The sequence below is a fragment of the Myxocyprinus asiaticus genome, chromosome 41 (assembly GCF_019703515.2).
Source record: "Myxocyprinus asiaticus isolate MX2 ecotype Aquarium Trade chromosome 41, UBuf_Myxa_2, whole genome shotgun sequence".
Lineage (NCBI taxonomy): Eukaryota > Metazoa > Chordata > Actinopteri > Cypriniformes > Catostomidae > Myxocyprinus > Myxocyprinus asiaticus.
In genome coordinates, this window is record NC_059384.1 from 33116358 (window position 1) to 33136534 (window position 20177).

The 20177-nt window shown below is 36.4% G+C and overlaps 1 protein-coding gene across 3 annotated transcripts in view; it reads right to left on the reverse strand.

The window, feature by feature from the left end:
• Positions 1-3692: 3692 nt before the first annotated feature.
• LOC127431852 (polypeptide N-acetylgalactosaminyltransferase 11-like) overlaps positions 3693-20177 on the reverse strand; it is a 49703-nt gene continuing 33218 nt past the window's right edge. For all 3 annotated transcript variants that reach the window (XM_051682463.1, XM_051682461.1, XM_051682462.1), the window contains 4 exons: positions 10891-11106; positions 9333-9437; positions 8829-8966; positions 3693-4941 (listed from right to left, as the gene is read on the reverse strand). In XM_051682463.1, the coding sequence (XP_051538423.1) occupies positions 4810-4941; positions 8829-8966; positions 9333-9437; positions 10891-11106 (591 nt within the window). In that variant the 3' untranslated portion in view covers positions 3693-4809. The remainder of the gene's footprint in view (positions 4942-8828; positions 8967-9332; positions 9438-10890; positions 11107-20177) is intronic.

A 20177-nucleotide genomic window follows, 5' to 3' on the forward strand; every position in this document is an offset into this window, starting at 1 on the left:
AATTTAGGTTTAAAAAGTATGATTTTCCCGTATAATTAACAGTTAAAATGTATATTATGTTTAACAAGAGAGTACATGTACTTTTTGTGGTAAATTATTGTTAAAATTACGGTAAAAAACAATACCCATCACATTTCATTATAGTTTATGGAAATAGTTGTTTCTTCTTATTTTTAATATCAGTTATGTACAGTGGGGAGTTCTGTGTTATATCTGATGTAGATTAGTTAATGTTTATTGCATTATTTTAATTTCATGTGTTACTCTGATGGTGTTTAGTGTTTGTGTGAGTGACACTGAGCACTGTCTCTACATGTTTATTGGTCATTGCTCTTGGAAAGGCCACTATTGATGAACTTCATGTCATCATGTTCCTTTCTGCAATTACTATGGTGAGTAACAATACATGATAAAGTGAAAAGCAGATTTTTACAGTTTCAGAAGGTTAAAGTATTAAGTTTATATCATTTAATAATATAAATGGTGATGCACCATAAAATATCAGGCAACAAAATTACATCCCGTAAAGCCTGAAGCATGGTTACCATATTTTTTAAGGTGAATTTCTGACAACCACAGCTGCCAGTTTTTTACCGTAAATTTAACAGGATTTTTTTTTTTTTTTTACAGTGTAGGCTTCTGAAATTGTTCAGGTAAGATCATATTTGACATGGACATTAAGGATTTTTTTTTTTTTTTTTTGTGCTTTGATTTATATATATATACAGGTGCATCTCAATAAATTAGAATGTCGTGGAAAAGTTCACTTATTTCAGTAATTCAACTCAAATTGTGAAACTCGTGTATTAAATAAATTCAATGCACACAGACTGAAGTAGTTTAAGTCTTTGGTTCTTTTAATTGTGATGATTTTGGCTCACATTTAACAAAAACCCACCAATTCACTATCTCAAAAAATTAGAATACATCATAAGACCAATAAAAAAAACATTTTTAGTGAATTGTTGGCCTTCTGGAAAGTATGTTCATTTACTGTATATGTTCTCAATACTTGGTAGGGGCTCCTTTTGCTTTAATTACCGCCTCAATTCGGCGTGGCATGGAGGTGATCAGTTTGTGGCACTGCTGAGGTGGTATGGAAGCCCAGGTTTCTTTGACAGTGGCCTTCAGCTCATCTGCATTTTTTGGTCTCTTGTTTCTCATTTTCCTCTTGACAATACCCCATAGATTCTCTATGGGGTTCAGGTCTGGTGAGTTTGCTGGCCAGTCAAGCACACCAACACCATGGTCATTTAACCAACTTTTGGTGCTTTTGGCAGTGTGGGCAGGTGCCAAATCCTGCTGGAAAATGAAATCAGCATCTTTAAAAAGCTGGTCAGCAGAAGGAAGCATGAAGTGCTCCAAAATTTCTTGGTAAACGGGTGCAGTGACTTTGGTTTTCAAAAAACACAATGGACCAACACCAGCAGATGACACTGCACCCCAAATCATCACAGACTGTGGAAACTTAACACTGAACTTCAAGCAACTTGGGCTATGAGCTTCTCCACCCTTCCTCCAGACTCTAGGACCTTGGTTTCCAAATGAAATACAAAACTTGCTCTCATCTGAAAAGAGGACTTTGGAACACTGGGCAACAGTCCAGTCCTTCTTCTCCTTAGCCCAGGTAAGACACCTCTGACGTTGTCTGTGGTTCAGGAGTGGCTTAACAAGAGGAATACGACAACTGTAGCCAAATTCCTTGACATGTCTGTGAGTGGTGGCTCTTGATGCCTTGACCCCAGCCTCAGTCCATTCCTTGTGAAGTTCACCCAGATTCTTGAATCGATTTTGCTGGACAATCATAAGGCGGTTCTCTCGGTTGGTTGTGCATCTTTTTCTTCAACACTTTTTCCTTCCACTCAACTTTCTGTTAACATGCTTGGATACAGCACTCTGTGAACAGCCAGCTTCTTTGGCAATGAATGTTTGTGGCTTACCCTCCTTGTGAAGGGTGTCAATGATTGTCTTCTGGACAACTGTCAGATCAGCAGTCTTCCCCATGATTTTGTAGCCTAGTGAACCAAACTGAGAGACCATTTTGAAGGCTCAGGAAACCTTTGCAGGTGTTTTGAGTTGATTAGCTGATTGGCATGTCAAAATATTCTAATTTTTTGAGATAGTGAATTGGTGGGTTTTTGTTAAATGTGAGCCAAAATCATCACAATTAAAAGAACCAAAGACTTAAACTACTTCAGTCTGTGTGCATTGAATTTATTTAATACACGAGTTTCACAATTTGAGTTGAATTACTGAAATAAATGAACTTTTCCACGACATTCTAATTTATTGAGATGCACCTGTATATACAGGGTTGGAGAGTAACAAAATACATGTAACAGGAATATGTATTTAAAATACAAAATATAAGTAACTGTATTTTATTGTCATTTGTGTCATTTAATATTTAGTCCTTTCAGATGGAAAACTTTTATACATATAAATGATGCGATCCAAAGTGCATTTGAACAGCGGTGAAACACTTTCTTATGATGTGTTACATTCATACGAGCAGACAGAGAAGTAAGTTTGAAGTTAGTTTGGAGCAGAAGAAATAGAAATAAACCTTGTGTAAATTGTCAGCTTTATGCTAATCTAAAATGCTATTTCTAGCCATTTTACATGCACATGTTACCAGGCACAATCATATTTTTTGGTCAAGAAAATTCACTTTATAATTTTTTTATTTTTTTTTCTAGTAAGACCTTTGATATTAGGGCAAAAATCATATTCTTGATAATAATTTTTGTATTGTTTTCCTGTAAAAATATCTAAACATCCTTAAAACAAGATTAATTTGATTGATCTTGTTTTAGAAACAACACTGCTTAAGATATTTAGGTTTTTCAGAGAATGTATTTTTAACATGTGTATTTTGTCTTACTGTACTGGCAGAGTTTTTATAGTTAAAACAAGTGAAAAAATCTGCCAGTGCTGAAGAAGTAATCCAAAGTATTTAGAATATGTTACTGACCTTGAGTAATCTAATGGAATACGTTACAAATGACATTTTACAGCATGTATTCTGTAATCTGTAATGGAATACATTTCAAAAGTAACCCTCCCAACCCTGTCCTGGTAAATATCAATATCAAACAATGTGAAAACAAATATAGTGATAATTTGTTTGGCCATATCGCCCAGCCCTAGAAGAGAGGCTGATTTAGAATGCAGTTTTCAGATTGCTCCTATGCCCCTGATTTTTTCTGCTATATTTTTTTCACCACACAATACATTTTTTCAGTGCAAATATGTGTTACAATACTCAGTCTCCTCTGCTCTCATTTTAAAAAGAACTTATACCAATATCTATATTTATACCATGGTCAGCCCTGCACCCCTTAATACTCTTTGAATGGACTCGGGACTGACAAACCAGTCTCAAACCCAAGAAACTCAAGCTAGTTCATGACTAGAGATGCATATGGGCAGTGTTCTCAATATGTACTGTGGGATGGATAAGATCTCCTTGCCTAGTCTTAGTTCCACCTAATGTTTTGTCCTCCTATAATCAAATTATTTTCTTTCTTTTGCTATATTTATTTTTAAGATGTTAAAGGAATTAAGGTAACCAAATGTATTTCTCTGTAAAACTACTTTGGAATGATGTGGTTTCCAATGAAATCCCAATGGACTCATATAAAAGACAATAACAAAATTATAGAAGACATTTACATTTCAATGACTGCATATTCCACTGATAACCCTTTTATTTGGTATCATCATGTACAAAAGGACAATAAGTGCAGTTTGATCAAAATTACATTCACATTGAAACATCACATATTAACGTTTGTTTTGTTCTATCTATAAAGGGACAGTTTACTGGGTAAAATAGTGTACTTCAAATCATGTCTATATAACAAAACAGTGTCTTTAGCATCAACACAAACAATTGCTACTAAAATCAAAGTAATGATTAACTATTGAAAAATATTCAAACCTCAACAGCTCAAATCATTTAGGTTAAACAATCATTTGGAGACATCTCTGCATTTGTCAATTTCTGCAAATGAGAACTTTTCACATTTGAGCTAAATAGCTTCTGTGTGAGATGCTGAGGGCACTGCTTGGTTTTTAAATTATTTAGAAGCCAAGACAAGTCCAATTTTCTTTTATTATCAATTTCGCTCTCATTTACTATAATACTAACTCTGGTAAAGTAGCTGATGAATACTGATTTGATTAATTCAGCTATTCCAATAAACCCTGTTTTCATTATACCAGCACTCATCACTATTAAACACTCAGAGAACGACCCAATACACTTAGAGTTTAATAACTTCAAGGTAAATCCAGTGATCAAAGAAAAGCAAACTGACTGGCTATAAAAACTCATTATAACTCGATTGAAAGGACAAATACAGATATAATGCAAAAACACGCTGCATTCATTAAAGTAATTAAAATGAAATAAATGAAGGTAAAATCTATCAGACTATGATTACATTAATACACATCTAACTGTACTTCAATTAAAATAGTTTATCTGTGCAAATCGGTTACATTTCAAAAATCAAATTAAAACTTTCAAATACCCGAATAAACAATTTGTTTTTAAAATACTCTCTAAAAATAGATGTTTCTGAGTAAAGAATTCAGGACCATGATGTTTCACACCAAGGCTGGCACTGCTTTGTAGCAGTGCTCAAACTGTCCTCCTCATAGCACACCCACAGAACATCCAACAGGTCTGGATCCATGTGGGTTCCATGTCCATTCTCAGCTGATGACACTGCATCAGTGCAGTTCTTTCCCCAGCCACAGCATGGTGCTCTATATTAGCTGTTCATCTCACTAACAGCTTTCTCAACTCTCTAACAACCACTGCTGGGACTGAGAGTCATCACAGATCGCCATGGCAACATATCCTTTGATGCTGAGAGGGTCAATAACAGCCAAACACTGACCCACTGACACCTGATACAGCCAGTTATTTTTCTGAAAGAACAACAAAAAAAGACACAGTCAAAGACAAAGAATAAGCATACACATGGACATTAAACATGCTAATAATGTGAGTAATTTTGCTAAACAAATTGTCTTAACAGCAAGAAGGTGATATTGTTTATTCTCAAATATTTCAACAAAGTGTGAGTGCATGGGTGTAAAAAAGCACAAATAATTTTAATTAAAATAATATAATATTCCCAGTGGGTCAGAAGTTTACATACACTTTGTTAGTATTTGGTAGCATTGCCTTTAAATTGTTTAACTTGGGTCAAACATTTTGGGTAGCCTTCCACAAGCTTCTCATAATAAGTTGCTGGAATTTTGGCCCATTCCTCCAGACAGAACTGGTGTAACTGAGTCAGTTTTGTATGTCTCCTTGCTCGCACATGCTTTTTCAGTTCTGCCCACAAATTTTCCATCGGATTGAGGTCAGGGCTTTGTGATGGCCACTCCAATACCTTGACTTTGTTGTCCTTAAGCCATTTTGCCACAACTTTGGAGGTATGCTTGGGGTCATTGTCCATTTGGAAGACCCATATGTGACCAAGCTTTAACTTCCTGGTTTATGTCTTGAGATTTTGCTTCAATATATCCACATCATTTTCCTTCCTCATGATGCCATCTATTTTGTGAAGTGTACCAGTCCCTCCTGCAGCAAAGCACCCCCACAACATGATGCTCCCACCCCCATGCTTCACGGTTGGGATGGTGTTCTTCGGCTTGCGAGCCTCATCCTTTTTCCTCCAAACATAACGATGATCATTATGGCCAAAAAGTTCCATTTTTGTTTCATCAGACCAGATGAAATTTCTCCAAAAAGTAAGATCTTTGTCCCCATGTCAGTTTTGGAGCATTGGCATCTTCCTTGCTGAGCAGCCTTTCAGGTTATGTCGATATAGGACTCATTTTACTGTGGATATAGATACTTGTCTACCTGTTTCCTCCAGCATCTTCACAAGGTCCTTTGCTGTTGTTCTGGGATAGATTTACACTTTTCGCACCAAACTCGTTCATCTCTAGGAGACAGAATGCATCTCCTTCCTGAGCGGTATGATGGCTGCGTGGTCCCATGGTGTTTATACTTGCATACTATTGTTTGTACAGATGAACGTGGTACCATTAGGCATTTGGAAATTTTACTCTCAAGGATGAACCAGACTTGTGGAGGTCCACAATTTTTTCTGAGGTCTTGGCTGATCTCTTTTGATTTTCCCATGATGTCAAGCAAAGAGGCACTGAGTTTGAAGGAAGGCATTAAAATACATCCACAGGTACACCTCCAATTCAGTACACATCCTGTCAGAAGCTAATTGTCTAAAGGCTTGACATCTTTTCTGGAACTTTCCAAGCTGCCTAAAGGCACAGTTAACTTAGTTTATGTAAACTTCTGACCCACTGGATTTGTCATATAGTCAATTAAATGTGAAACATCTGTTAACAATTGTTGGAAAAATTACTTGTGTCATGCACAAAGTAGGTGTCCTAAACGACTTGCCAAAATTATAGTTTGCTAATATGAAATCTGTGGAGTGGTTAAAAAATGAGTTTTAATGACTTCAAACTAAGAGTATGTAAACTTCTGATTTCAACTGTAGATTTAACCACTGGAGTCGCATGGATTACTTTTATTCTGCCTTTATGTGCTTTTTGAGCTTCAAAGTTTTGATCATCATTCACATGTGATGGGCAGTAGCTTCGCTACACATAGTGAAGCTATTAGCTTAACTATATTTCTGAGTAGCGAGGTTTTTTTTTTTTTCCCCTTTTCTGCCCAGTTTAGAATGCCTATGTCCTCGTGGTGGCATAGTAACTCGCCTCAATCCGGGTAGTGGAGGACGAATCTCAGTTGCCTCCGCGTCTGAGACCGTCAATCCGCACATCTTATCATGTGGCTTGTTGAGCGCGATACTGCAGAGACGTATCGCGTGTGGAGGCCCATGCTATTCTCCGTGGCATCCACGCACAACTCTCAACTCGCGACCACGAGGAGGTTACCCCATGTGACTCTACCCTCCCTAGCAAACGGGCCAATTTGTTTGATTAGGAGACCTGGCTGGAGTCACTCAGCATGTCCTGGATTCGAACTCATGACTCCAGGGGTGGTAGTCAGCATCAATACTCGCTGAGCTACCCAGGCCCCCAGTGAGGTGGTTTTTAAATTAAGTAGCTTTTCAGTAGCAAAGCTATATGACAAAAGCTACACCGCTATATCATACATCACACTGGTTTACTATCGCCAGTTTTGAATCAAAACTAAAGACGTCCTACTCACAAATGAATCAGTTGGTTGAATGAGTCGGTTCTTTACAATGATTGGTCTAGCAAAGCGTTCTGAATCAGGTATATGCAGCTGAATCATTTGGTGCATGCTCTGACTTGCCAAAACGCTCACGGAATATTTTAAAATACGGAAAATAAAGATAACGCTGGTTGCAGTGGATCTACAAATCAATGGAAACCAAACCTGCAAATGTGTTCTATCATTTGCCAGTGATGAAGAAGGTCTTTATTAAGTTCAACACATGTACAGCTTGAATGACACTGAAGGTAAAGACATTTTCCAACTAAAAAAGTATCAAAAGACTTAGTAGCCTACATGAAAACACATAAAAAAAGTACTATGGTATTACCATGTTTTTTGGACATGTACCATTACCTAGGAGCACCATGTTAATACAGTGGTATACGAATAAGGTCATATAGTGAAGTACCATAGTATTCTTTGAATTACCTTTAAGCACCATGTACTTTTAATTGTATATGGATGTGCTCACACACACAAGGAATTTGGCATCTGATCAGAAGATTTCAGTACATACAGAAATACAGCAACAAGACACAGAATTACAGGATAAGATGAATAGTATATGAACAGAGTTTTTATACACAAATGTGCAAAGGAAATTATGTTCAAATGGGTATGGATTTGTAGAGGTAGTAGTATAAATATAAAAAATAAAATGTAAAAATAGTAATTTTTCATATTGAACACATGGATTTGTAGAGATAATAGTATAAATATGAATTAACATGTTTTTTACATGAATATTATATTGCACCACACTGTATACTTGTATGCTGTACCATGGCTTTGATAAACATCATGTGAATAAGTCTTTTAGACGCTTTGTCTATGACAGTATGCTCCGTGCATCTGGTTGAAAAAAAATTATGAAGTAGCTTAAATGTAGCAAGTTACTTTTGGCATGTAGCTTGTAGTGTAACTTGCTACTTTCTCTGAAGTGTAGCTTTTAACTTAGCTTAAATCATTTTTCTGTTGAGTAGTTGTTGACTTAGCTTGCTAAATTTTTGTAGTAGCTTGCCCAACACTGCCATTCACTTGCATTGTATAGACCTACAGAGCTGAAATATTTTCTAAAAATCTCTGTTTATGTTCTGCAGAAGAAAGAAAGTCATACACATCTGGGATGGCATGAGGGTGAGATAATGATGAGAGAATTTAAATTTTTGGGGTAACTATATCCCTGCAATGAGATTTTTTTATTACAGTCTCTGGGTGGTTACACCATGTGACCAACTTCCAACATTTTATGTATTTTTTAATCATTCAAAAAAAACATGAGCGTCACATAATTGACATAAATGTCAATGAACCATATTTAATTGAAATCCTATAAAGTGACAACTTTTGATAAAAATAGTAAATAATGTGATTGCTCTGAAAACGTGAAAAGCTATCTGCACGTTATATAGTAACATTTATAATTTAAACCTTTGATTAAGCATACCATATTCCATTAAATGCACAGAATTAAACTGCTTTTTATTCGATAAATCAAAGAAAAAATTGATAGATTAATAGATTTTCAAAATGTAGATCTAGTGTACACAGATACAAGAGGTAAAACTCTCACCCCCAGTGTCCATTGCTGAGATCCACCTGATCCGTGACACTTCATGAGTCGTGGCGGGTCAGAGGAACGAATCTCAGACATGTCCAAACACAACAGACCCGCTAGAATCAACTCGTGCTCCTCATCATAGGCCCACTCCTGCAAAATAATAAACACAAACATGCCAATCAAAACTTATGGAGCTTAAAACAAGTTTTTGAACTGGGCAGTTATATCTAAAAATTGTGTCATATTGTTGTGACAGTAAAATTACAGACTGTGTTTTCATTCAATATTTTCTGTTAACGGAGTAGCTTTTGAAAAATTAGAAAAATACAATTATAATCTGCAGCCTGCACACTTCTATCATAAGGCACCAAGGAATATTGGCTCCAAAGTTATAAAACTAAGCAAATGAAGAAGACTGAACTACAGAAAAGAGAGTCAGATCATGATGCCCATGATTATCACAGAGTGACAGTATGATGTGGCTTGACCTAGTGATTGTCAATGCTCCTGTTGTACCTGCTCAGGGTCCCGTGGGTCACAGTCTCTCACCACCACAGTGCCACCCTTCTGGCTGGGACGGCCTTGTGCCACCAGACACTTATCAGCCAGCAGATTACGTAGCTGAGAGAGAACAGGAGAACATGAGTGAGCTTTAGTTTTGGAAAAGGAGCCCTTGACAATATTTTAAATGTTATATTGCAGGGTCTTGAAAAAGGTTTTACTGCAATTCATTTATCTTTAATGAATGGTTAATGTTAAAAAGTTGGTGAAAAAAACAAAGTAATGTTTTAAAAGTTTCATTTCAAATTAGGTAAGGTTGTTGCCAAGTTTGATGCATAACTGGACTCAAAATTCACATGTATATTCAACATGAAACAGCATTCGCAACCCATTTTACTTCTGTAACGGGTTTACGTAATGTGTGTACATTTAAGGCCTATTATGTGAGACAAACTGCCAACAAAAGATCTATTTACACCGAGACCAAAGTGAATAACCCCCCGATTATTGTACAAACATTTATTCTGGTTTAATGCATCGATCTTTAATATAAAGTATTTAATGCAGTTTCATTATGTTCTTTCCGTGTTTTTGATTAACAAAAAACACAGATTCTATATTCCTCAAAATGCGAGTCAGATGAGTAAAGAGCTCCGATGCATTCGTCCCATGTCTTCTGTCTCTATATTCATGCATGTATTTTGCTACAAGTATATTCCAAACAAACTCCCAAACCCATTTATTTTATTTATTTTTTTATGTCTGAATAATATAACACAAGATTTTGTGATGTCACCGGGAAAGTTATTTTAGAGACGACGAAAGTTATTACGTTTTGTTAAAAGAAATTAAGACAAACAGCTTTTTATTTTGGTTGGGAATAACATGCACCAATCAATCATTCACAAAGACCAGGAATTTGTATTAATAAAGGGCCACTTTTGATTTCGTGTTGACATTACAGTGTTTTGTTGTTAAAATCCTGTAATTTACCTATATGGAAGAATTAAATCCCCATTTACTAGTACTCCAATTATGACACATTACAGATATTACTATCACGCTAATTTAGAGTTGGAAAAATGACAAGAATCCAAACATGATGCTTTCAAAATGCCATCTTTGCATAATCCAGTACAAAAGGCAAGAGCTGCTCTACTGCCCTCTGCTGTTTAATATGAATTATTAATATGAATTATTATATCATTTCATTTTGCTTTGTACTAAATTTGGTCCAGGGGTTCAGAAACTTTTTGATGGCCAGGACCCCCAAATATGATGATCCCCTTGTGAGGGATCCCCTTTCTAAAATATAATGGCAGCTATATATTTTCAAGTATAAATAAATACTTTATACTGTGTCAGAAAAATAGTAAGCATGATACTATTGCAAAATTAAATAATTGGAAACTAAACACCTGATTTAGTAAACTATAATGGATTTTTAGAAACTCACTCAACTCTACAGGATTCAAACTTAAAAACAGCAAACTAATATTCATGCAGTTGTTTATTGACCATCAGAGCTCTGATATGCTACAAGCCAAGGTGGACGTGAAGGTCAGGGTCTTACTCGACCCCGCTGCAAGACTTTGGGTCTCTTCAAGCCCTTGTTGATGAAGACAGGCTGCTGGGGCTTGTGCGGGGAGGACACCTGCATCTCAGGGTAAATGTTATCCAGGTACCATTTGAAGGAGTGACACTGCTGCCGTTTACGAATGGCTACTCTCTCACTGATGTCTCCATAGTCACGATTCCTCAGCTCAGGACGCAAGGCAAAGTACTGTTCCTGATGCACACACACAAACGACAAAATACCAGTTTAGCAAAATTATGGAATGGTGGCTCTAGACATGACTGGTGAAAAGGATGTCAAATTAGACCCCGTAAAGGACATTTGGGTTCTTAGGTGGCTTATAAAATGGCAGCAACAAAAACATGATAAAAGCCAAACACCAATGTTTAATTAATAGTAATATATTTATTAATAATAATAAGAAAAATAAATTTTCCACTAAGTAATAAAGTCCACATTGAAACTGACTTCAAAAATTTTACCAGTCCTTCATCATTTATTTTTGGTACTTTTCAAATGCCTTTTATGTAATATTAAACAATGAAAATCCATTATGAAAGGGATAATGTACGGTCAGCTGGTTGTTATCGCAAAACAAACAAAAGAGGTTTATTATAGCAATATTACATAATCCGCTAGGCTGTGATTCGGCACAAGGCCACACGTAATCACAGCCGTGCTGATAGATGGACAATACAGCATGATTGCAAGTGTGCTATTGCCTTTATACAACAGTTCAACAAACAAATAAATAAATAAGTATGGAAAAACTAAGGACTCTCCCAAAAGAATGCTGCAGCTGTTAATTTAACTCTATTCCTCAGCTGTAGTGTGGAAGTAATCCGCTTCGATAGTGGAGTTATGATGCCATATGTGCTATCGGAATTATCCTACAAGTGTTTTGTTGTTGGAGAAAAAACATGGAGGAAGCCAGTTTCATTCTTGTATATTTCTTGGGGAACTCTTATTTTGACACAGAAAGCATTCTCTCATCCACAATGTTGAAAGTTTAACTCTCCTCACAACTTGGAGACTAGTATCAGGTAGGTGCCCTGAGCATGTTTTATTACTACGTCTGTCACGACTCTCAGTTGTGATCAGCAGTAATGCTGAAGCTGTTAGTTTAACTCTATTTCTCAGCTATAGTGTAATAGTAATCCAAGCGATCATGGAGTGAGTGACAATTCCGGATGACTTCAAAAAATTTAGTGCACTGACTAACACAGTTTGTCAACGTCAGCTCAACTCGCTCATAGCTCACACAAGACAGTTTTTTGCCATCACATGCTGGCTCAAATCTTTAATGTCACAGGGATAAATAATAAAATTCACACATCTAGCTGCTCTTACATGTTAGTTTGGAACGTCACGAACACAAGCAGAGTGATACGAACAGTAATGTGTCCCAGTGCACTCTTGGAACGCCTCTCGTCAAATCAGACTTGAGGACCTTAACTAACTGTTATATAATTTACGATAACAACAAGCGAGTCACTTCCACCACAGGTTTCTTTCAAACACAATACAGAATTTGAGATGTGCTGGAAATAAAACTGTGGTGAGAATTTTCATGATTTTCAGGAAAAATGACAAACATCTCCTGTGATGCATGTACACACACTGTTGGACATTGCTAGTAAACAAATTAAACAAACCAGAGAGAGTGTGCAAAATGTTTTAATCGAGAAGTCCACAATGTTAAAGTGCCTGAAGTTAAAGAAACACCCAATTACTCTCTTTGTTTAATTATGTAATAAGTACAGTGACATCATTCAGTCCAAAACAATTGTTTGAAATTAGCTTGGCTGAAAATATGAGTCCCTGCTGTTCACCTCTGATTGGAGTGTTGATAGAAAAGCACACACGCCCATCTCACTAATCAAAGCCACACAGGAAGTAATCAGCAACACAATAGTGCATCTGCAGACCACAGTTCTTCACTGATGAAAACAGACTCCAGCAGGTGAAAGAGTCGGAGGCACTCAGAGCAAACACTCTCACTCAGGTGCAACTATAGTGCGCTCACATGGCTGACACAATGTAATAGCATACAATAGATACACTGAAATATTAGATACTCTTTAGAAGTTAGCCTACTGTTTTCTGAATTTGTAATTCTAAAGATATTTTATATACTTTGTCTCGTTTGTCATTTTGGGATATTCCATTGCATGTAGCGTGTTTTTTTTTTTACAGAAACTTCGATTCACAACGCAAGTTAAAGGTGCTGTAAGCGATTTTGTCATGGAAAAGTATGCAAAAATGTTCCTACTCCCTTAAATATATTAATGAAATAAGTGTCCTGAGATATCTCACCGGTCTCTGTGACAGCTGTAGATTTTGTAAACAGCAAACAAAAATGTGTCCATGGACACTGACGCTTTTCACCTGTCAATCATTTTGCTCGTTCTCATAGTGTTGTATTTGAAGCGGATCATTAAGGCTATGATACATAATGTTGTCAGTTGAGGGCGCTATTGTGTCACTGTTGAATTTGACAGCCACAGGAACAAATAATGCTGCTCTTTTGCTCGGTTTTGGTCTCAAAGTTATCTTTTGAGGGTGGGGTTTTGGAATGAGGGGGCGTGGCTAATTCAATGTCTCAGTCACATGAAAGCTTAAATCGCTAAAAATCGCTTACAGCACCTTTAAACAACACAAGTTAGGTATATTATGACTAGCGAGTAACTTAGTTCAAGTTCACCAGTTCATTTGCTTCATTGTCTGTGCAGGTGTAAACTGTAATATTACATACATGATGTGGATATATTAATCTTATGTTTAAATAGGATGTGTTTGAGTGAGGTAATTAACCCATTTCAAAGTGATCCAGTTCAGCGAATTAAACTCCTGCAGCTCAAGTGGGGGAATTCCCAACATACTGGATTATTGGATTAGGTGAATCCATATCTGAAGTCTTCTTCTGTAAACAGATATTTCTCTAGATGTTTCTTCTTTTGTTTATATCTTGCACTATTAATATCTTTCAGTATTATTTTTTCTCGTCATATTTTAATCAACAGTATTCTTTAATAAAATCGTTTAATTATCATCATGATGCATCTTTTTCATCTCATCAAAAAACTCATCAACGAACGTTTTCGTCAGTGATTTCGTTGACGAGATTGAAGGGGCGGTCACGCTAGGCTTTGAGCAAACACATTTTTTTCGGATAACCCAACAGACCAGGATATGATGTCATGCGGGAGGGCTTCTGGTGTCAAGTAAATAATTCAACACAAATAACAAATAACATTAGATTTAAAATGTTAAAATATATTCTCTACTCACTTTCCTGCAACAATAAAGCATGCAACTTTGAAATATGTATAATATGTATTCTTTGTATTGAGCCTAGATGTCAACATGTGACATTCCTATCGTCATATGGATTCACAGGTCAGAGTTTGCCAGACTTGAATGTTTGTATGCAACGGAGTACAACATTTCTTCACATGAGCTTGCATTTCCGGTCTCTTCCATTTGGATGTGTTTGAATTGGAGTGATTAGAGCGTGATGTGTAGTGTGACTGCCCCTTAACACAGCACAGAACTGTTGAGATCTGTTCCAAAATCTACCTAGATGACATTTTAAGGCATCATAGGTACAAAAAGGCATCCCATATATACTTTACAGAGAAAAATCCTAGAATGCATTGTGATGAGCTCAGTGAAAAAAAAAAGAAAAGATGGCAGAAGAGTCGAAATGTTAAGTAAATAAAAAAGTTTTAAATTCACTTATTTTATTCAACACAGAAAAGTATCAATAAAAATAGTTAAATCGTATTAAGAACTGACTATTTTACCCACTTTTTGTGTGTGCTTATTATACATTGTTAGCTTAGTAACACACCGTAGTCAAACTCTATTGAAATCAATTGTGAGTCAAGTCTCTTGTGTGCTTCTGGTGCGGTGTGTTATTTGTGTGGTGTTTTGAGTAGCTGACTATGTAGCACTTCAAATCAGTCAGTATAGAGTTCCATTTAATTACTGAAAACAGCTGCCTATTTAAGGAGTAGTAGGTTTTGGTTTTGCCGATTTCAGGATCACAATTTGATCCAGGCATACCGAAGATGCTCCATGCATGTATGTTTTGACTTTTTCAAATTTTGAGAGTAGACAGTTGTTTTCTTCATTTTGAAAATCATTTATCTGAAATACATGATACAATAATAACAGACCAGCATAAAAAATAACAAAAAACTCATAGGGAATTAAAGTAAAATCATTGCAGACTTTGAAATCAAAATTCAAAATAATACTAATTATTTCAGAGAGGTAACTTGGAAATCAAAATGGAATAGATGAAGTTACTGTTTACAAAAAACAAACAGTAGATGGCGGCACTTCCAGAATCTTTTGGCACCCCATAAGACAGGGGCATCCAAACTTTTTAAATCGCAGGCCACATCGCTGTAATAATTAAAAAAATTGCTAGAAGCTACTAGATTGCCACTATGCATAATCTTTATATTGTACACTTAATATTATGCAAGTTTTGATCAGAATTTGTGCTCTATGGTATGCTTGTGTAGGCCCTACATGTAAATAAAGGATAGGGTATTTCACTCACAAAGAACTGTTATAATGGAACAGTGATGTGTCTTGTACAAAATATTATACTCATTTATTCAAATTTGTTATCTTTTTGATGTCCATTCAGTGGCACGGCAAAGAACATATACTGTAGATCTGCTACTGAGTGTTGGGTTTGACCCATCACAATAATGAGAATCAGATGACATTTTATCACTTTATAAAGTGATGCAAGGAAGTACTCTTTATTTTTCAAGGAATTACTCTTTATAGCTATACAATTAAAACTTCTGTTCTGTTGTTACTTGCGTTACAAATACGATTTTAATTTGAATAAAATGATTGTGCATGTGCAAGTGTTTTAAGTGTTCTCTTCTACAGTACAGTATGTCCTCACTCAAATAGTGCTGGGAAGCCCGTGAATATTTTTTCTTGTTTCAACTAAATATCAGACTGAACCAATTAATTACAGTATACTCCCCAGTGCTACAGAGGACATTCTGGAAGAGTATGCTCGGTTCTTGTGCACTCAATAAACTCTGTTCAGCCGCTCACACAACAGCAGCTCTACTCAGTTGTATGATGTGAGGTATCGGGACATTTTTACAACAACAAGTACATGAGTAAAGTATCTAACCTGATGTCAGTCCTTTAATAAATGCATTATTCTTTCTGTGTGGCACTTCATCATTGGAAATAAGGAGTATTCCAAACTCCTGTTGAACTCTGCCAGTGGATGAAGCTGTTGACGATGACGCACTAGCGGAGACGATACGCTGTGAATAGCAGCCATACGTGATAGCGACATCCAGTGTTCAGAATATGAATTTCTTATAATTTCTCCTTATCGGGCCAAATTGTGTTCTATTTCTAAAGCCGGACTTTGGACACCCTTGCCATAAGAGAACTGCTTTCAATGGGTGCTTTATTCCAATTGAGCTGAAAATGTCCAAAAAGTGCTGTTTGTGGAGTTGAAACATCCCGTTTCCAAAAGATTATTCCATCAGTATCAGTGGATCAGGAAAAACTAAGGATTTGACACAAATTATGATATTTCAGGGGTGACCACCGTTGTTATCGTATCTGCTCTATAAACCTCTTCAACTCTAGTGCAATTTTTGGCTGCTGCCTGCAATTTTTCACATCCATATTTAAAAGCTCACCATACACCATACTTTCATTTTCATATTTATATTTCTACTAGTGCTGTCAGTTGATTATTTTTTTTTAATCACGATTAATCGCATACTTGTTTGTAGTTAATCGCGATTAATCACATATTTTGAAAGTACTGAAATTTGACACTACATATACTTCTTTTCTTGTCAAAATTGACTTATTTCCATCTTAGGAAGAAAACAAATATAATATGTAGCAATATAATGCTTTATTAACACTTTCCAAACAAAGCCTTCCATAATATAAAGACAATGCACTTAAATATCACCAATTCAAGTAACATTAAACGTTTCCCCAGAGTCTAAGTGGGAGTTTGACTAATTGAAAGAACTAGTCTCCACATAGGTTGCATATTCATTGCAATGGGCATTAAATCCCTTAAACTCTCATTAAACTCCTCCACAATATTAATCTGCTGGTAGACTGTGGCACTTTCCTACAGCAATCGTGAAGCTGCTTTCATGATTTGTGCCAGGGCAGCAACATAGCGTCGAGCGCCGCTTTGAACACACCATGCGCCTCACATAGGCTAAAAAAGTACTTGATTTCTGTCACAAGCCCCATCTGAGCTTGTTTTGAACATCAAATAGCGCTAAGAGCTCCATTCTCCATTTTATCACTGACAGGGAAGTGCTGTTAGAGATTCGTTTATTTACTGAGATAACAACCTCCATGGCTCTATCATAGTAGAGAGTGTAATGGTCAACTATCGTGTTAAGACAGTTCCGCCCATAGAATGTCTATGGCACTGCTGCGTTATGCTGTTTTATGCTAAGCTTGTAGGCTCACCTTGGTAGAAGGGCTCTGGCGCTGTGGTGTGTCTGTCAGTGTAATGACTCTGGGCGGACACATTACAAAGGTTTCGCCCTTCACATCAGTGTTTATGCTGTATTAACGGTAAATGCATTAATCGCGATTAAGAAAAATTAACACGTTAAACGTTTTACATTTATCACATGCGTTAATGCGTTAATTCTGACAGCTCTAATTTCTACATTATTATCCAAAGGTGGCACTCATTTGCAACACTGAGACTTTCAGGTCTTATCTTGTTATTTTATGTAACAAATGCAAAACTGATGGAGTTCTGTGAGAAGTTCAGATTCTAAGCTTTCAAATGGTACCACATTTGCATGACTTGTGGATCTGGGGATTTTATTTTTTAATCCTTAAATTATTAGATGCTCGTGGCGGCACCCACAGACCCAGTACCGGGTCTGCTGAGTTGAAGAGATTTTAAGACCCATTAGCCTTGCAGCTGCTGAACTTTTCACAAAGGAATCGGACAAACTCAGGCCTTTTTTGATTTCCAAATTCAATTTGCATCTGCTGTAACAGATATGAGACAAAATATGATTTAAATATTATCTTATACCACACAGGTCATATACCACACACACACACACAAAAAAAAAGCATTTATTTTTAAAAACCATAAAAGCACCATTAATTTAGTCCATATGACTCATACATTTTAAGTCTCTTGAAGACAAACAATAGCTTTGTGAATCTCAAAAGGCTGCATTTAATAAATAAATATAGGTTTAATAATAAATATAAATACATGGTCACCGTCTTTCTGGAATGCTCCATTAAAATAAAAGCCCCAGGGTTTTAAAGTATAGAAATTACAACTGAAATACATTACTATAGGAAAATACATTTTAACATTGACTATTATTATTGTAATTGTTATTATTCTGATTATTACCATTATTAACAATAATAATACTTATGATTATTTTTTATTTTATCATTATTTTTTATTAAATTACAATAATATTTATGTTGCCTGGGTAAAAAAAAAAAAACTGTGATTGAAAAGTGTACTGATATCCTATTACAACTAACGTAAAAAAAAAATGTCCAGATACAATCTGAAAAAATGTGTCAAGAGAACTGGCTTCTTTTCTACTAAAGACTTTCACTTGAATTACTATTAATTTTGCTGCTGCATTATCCAGTAGACTCTTTAAAAATAACGTTTTTTTTTTCTCCCCAATTTGGAAAGCCCAATTCCCAATGAGCTCTAAGTCCTCGTGGTCCGTAGTGACTCACCTCAATCCGGGTGGCGGAGGACGAATCTCAGTTACCTCTGCATCTGAGACAGTCAATCCGTGCATCTTATCATGTGGCTTGTTGAGCGCGTTACCATGGAAACGTAGCGTGTGTGGAGGCTTCACGCTATTCAGCATCCACGCATAACTCATCACGCGCCCCACCGAGAGCGAGAACCACATTATAGCGACCACGAGGAAGTTAACCCATGTGACTCTACCCTCCCTAGCAACCGGGCCAATTTGGTTGCTTAGGAGACCTGGCTGGAGTCACTCAGCACACCCTGGATTCGAACTCGCGACTCCAGGGGTGGTAGTCAGCGTCAATACTCGCTGAGATACCCAGGCCCCAAAATAACGTTTTTCTTAATAGGTTACGGATTTTTTATATAATTGTTTTTTGTTTTCTCTATTTTATAAAGAAATAATGTGTAGTTTGATGTTTTTGTTTCTTTAAGTGCCCCAAACAAAAGATGTGATGCCATTAACCTGGAAAACTTTGGCAAATCTAGTGACTAGTTCTTCCTCAGAAGTGCACCTTGCATCAACCCGGTACCCAGTAAACACAACTCCTGGAAATTGTGTAGAAGTCAGTCAATCAGACTGGAACTGGCGATTTCAGAAGCTCTTGCTATTTTTGTGTGCAACATGCATCAGACGTACATACACTAAAAAATAAATACCAATGATACTATTACACTGAAGCAAACATAACGGCAACAGACAAAGACTAAATCCAAATAGCGTTGCGAACACTACTGACAATGTTAGCCGTGCAGTTATTTTGTGAAATAACCACGTGAAGCAGAGCTTTAATGTGCACTACACAGGTAATTACTTTCTCCTCAAACTAGGTCAATTATGCCAATAACTGTGAGCCTTTGAAGCTCTGCGGGCTGGACGCAGCTGTACAATTAATAAACAGATGAAGCAAATCTCATACATCTCCATTCCGCCCCCATTAAACATATAAAGCACCACACTGTATGCACTGTTTGCCTTCAGCAATGACAATTTATAGCACTTCAGCGGTGAATGTCCAACCCAACAAAAAACAATCAATTTATTGAGTGACCTTAAAGCATAAGGGTCAGTGTTGACATGCTTTTATTTGCAAAAGTGAGAAGCTATGAAATAGTTGCCTACATGGGCCTTGGACAATGTGTACACAATATGTACACTACTAGTCAAAAGATTAGACACACCAGCTCATTCTTTATTCTTACTATTTCCCACGTTCCATGTAAATCTATGGGATATGTTTAACCATTTTATCATCCGCATGATGAAAATTGTACACGTTTGCTTCAGAAAATAATAGCACACCTCTCCTCATCAAAAATTGAGGTATCAATCATGTCTGTAGCACAAAATGGTGAGGGATGAGTTACATGCCAAAGTTTAATATTTACAGTTACAGATTTGTTCAAATTACTAACCCCAAGTATGAGCAATAGTAGTAAAAAGCTTGCCTTACCAATCACCAATAATAAATAAGTAGGCTATTATTTT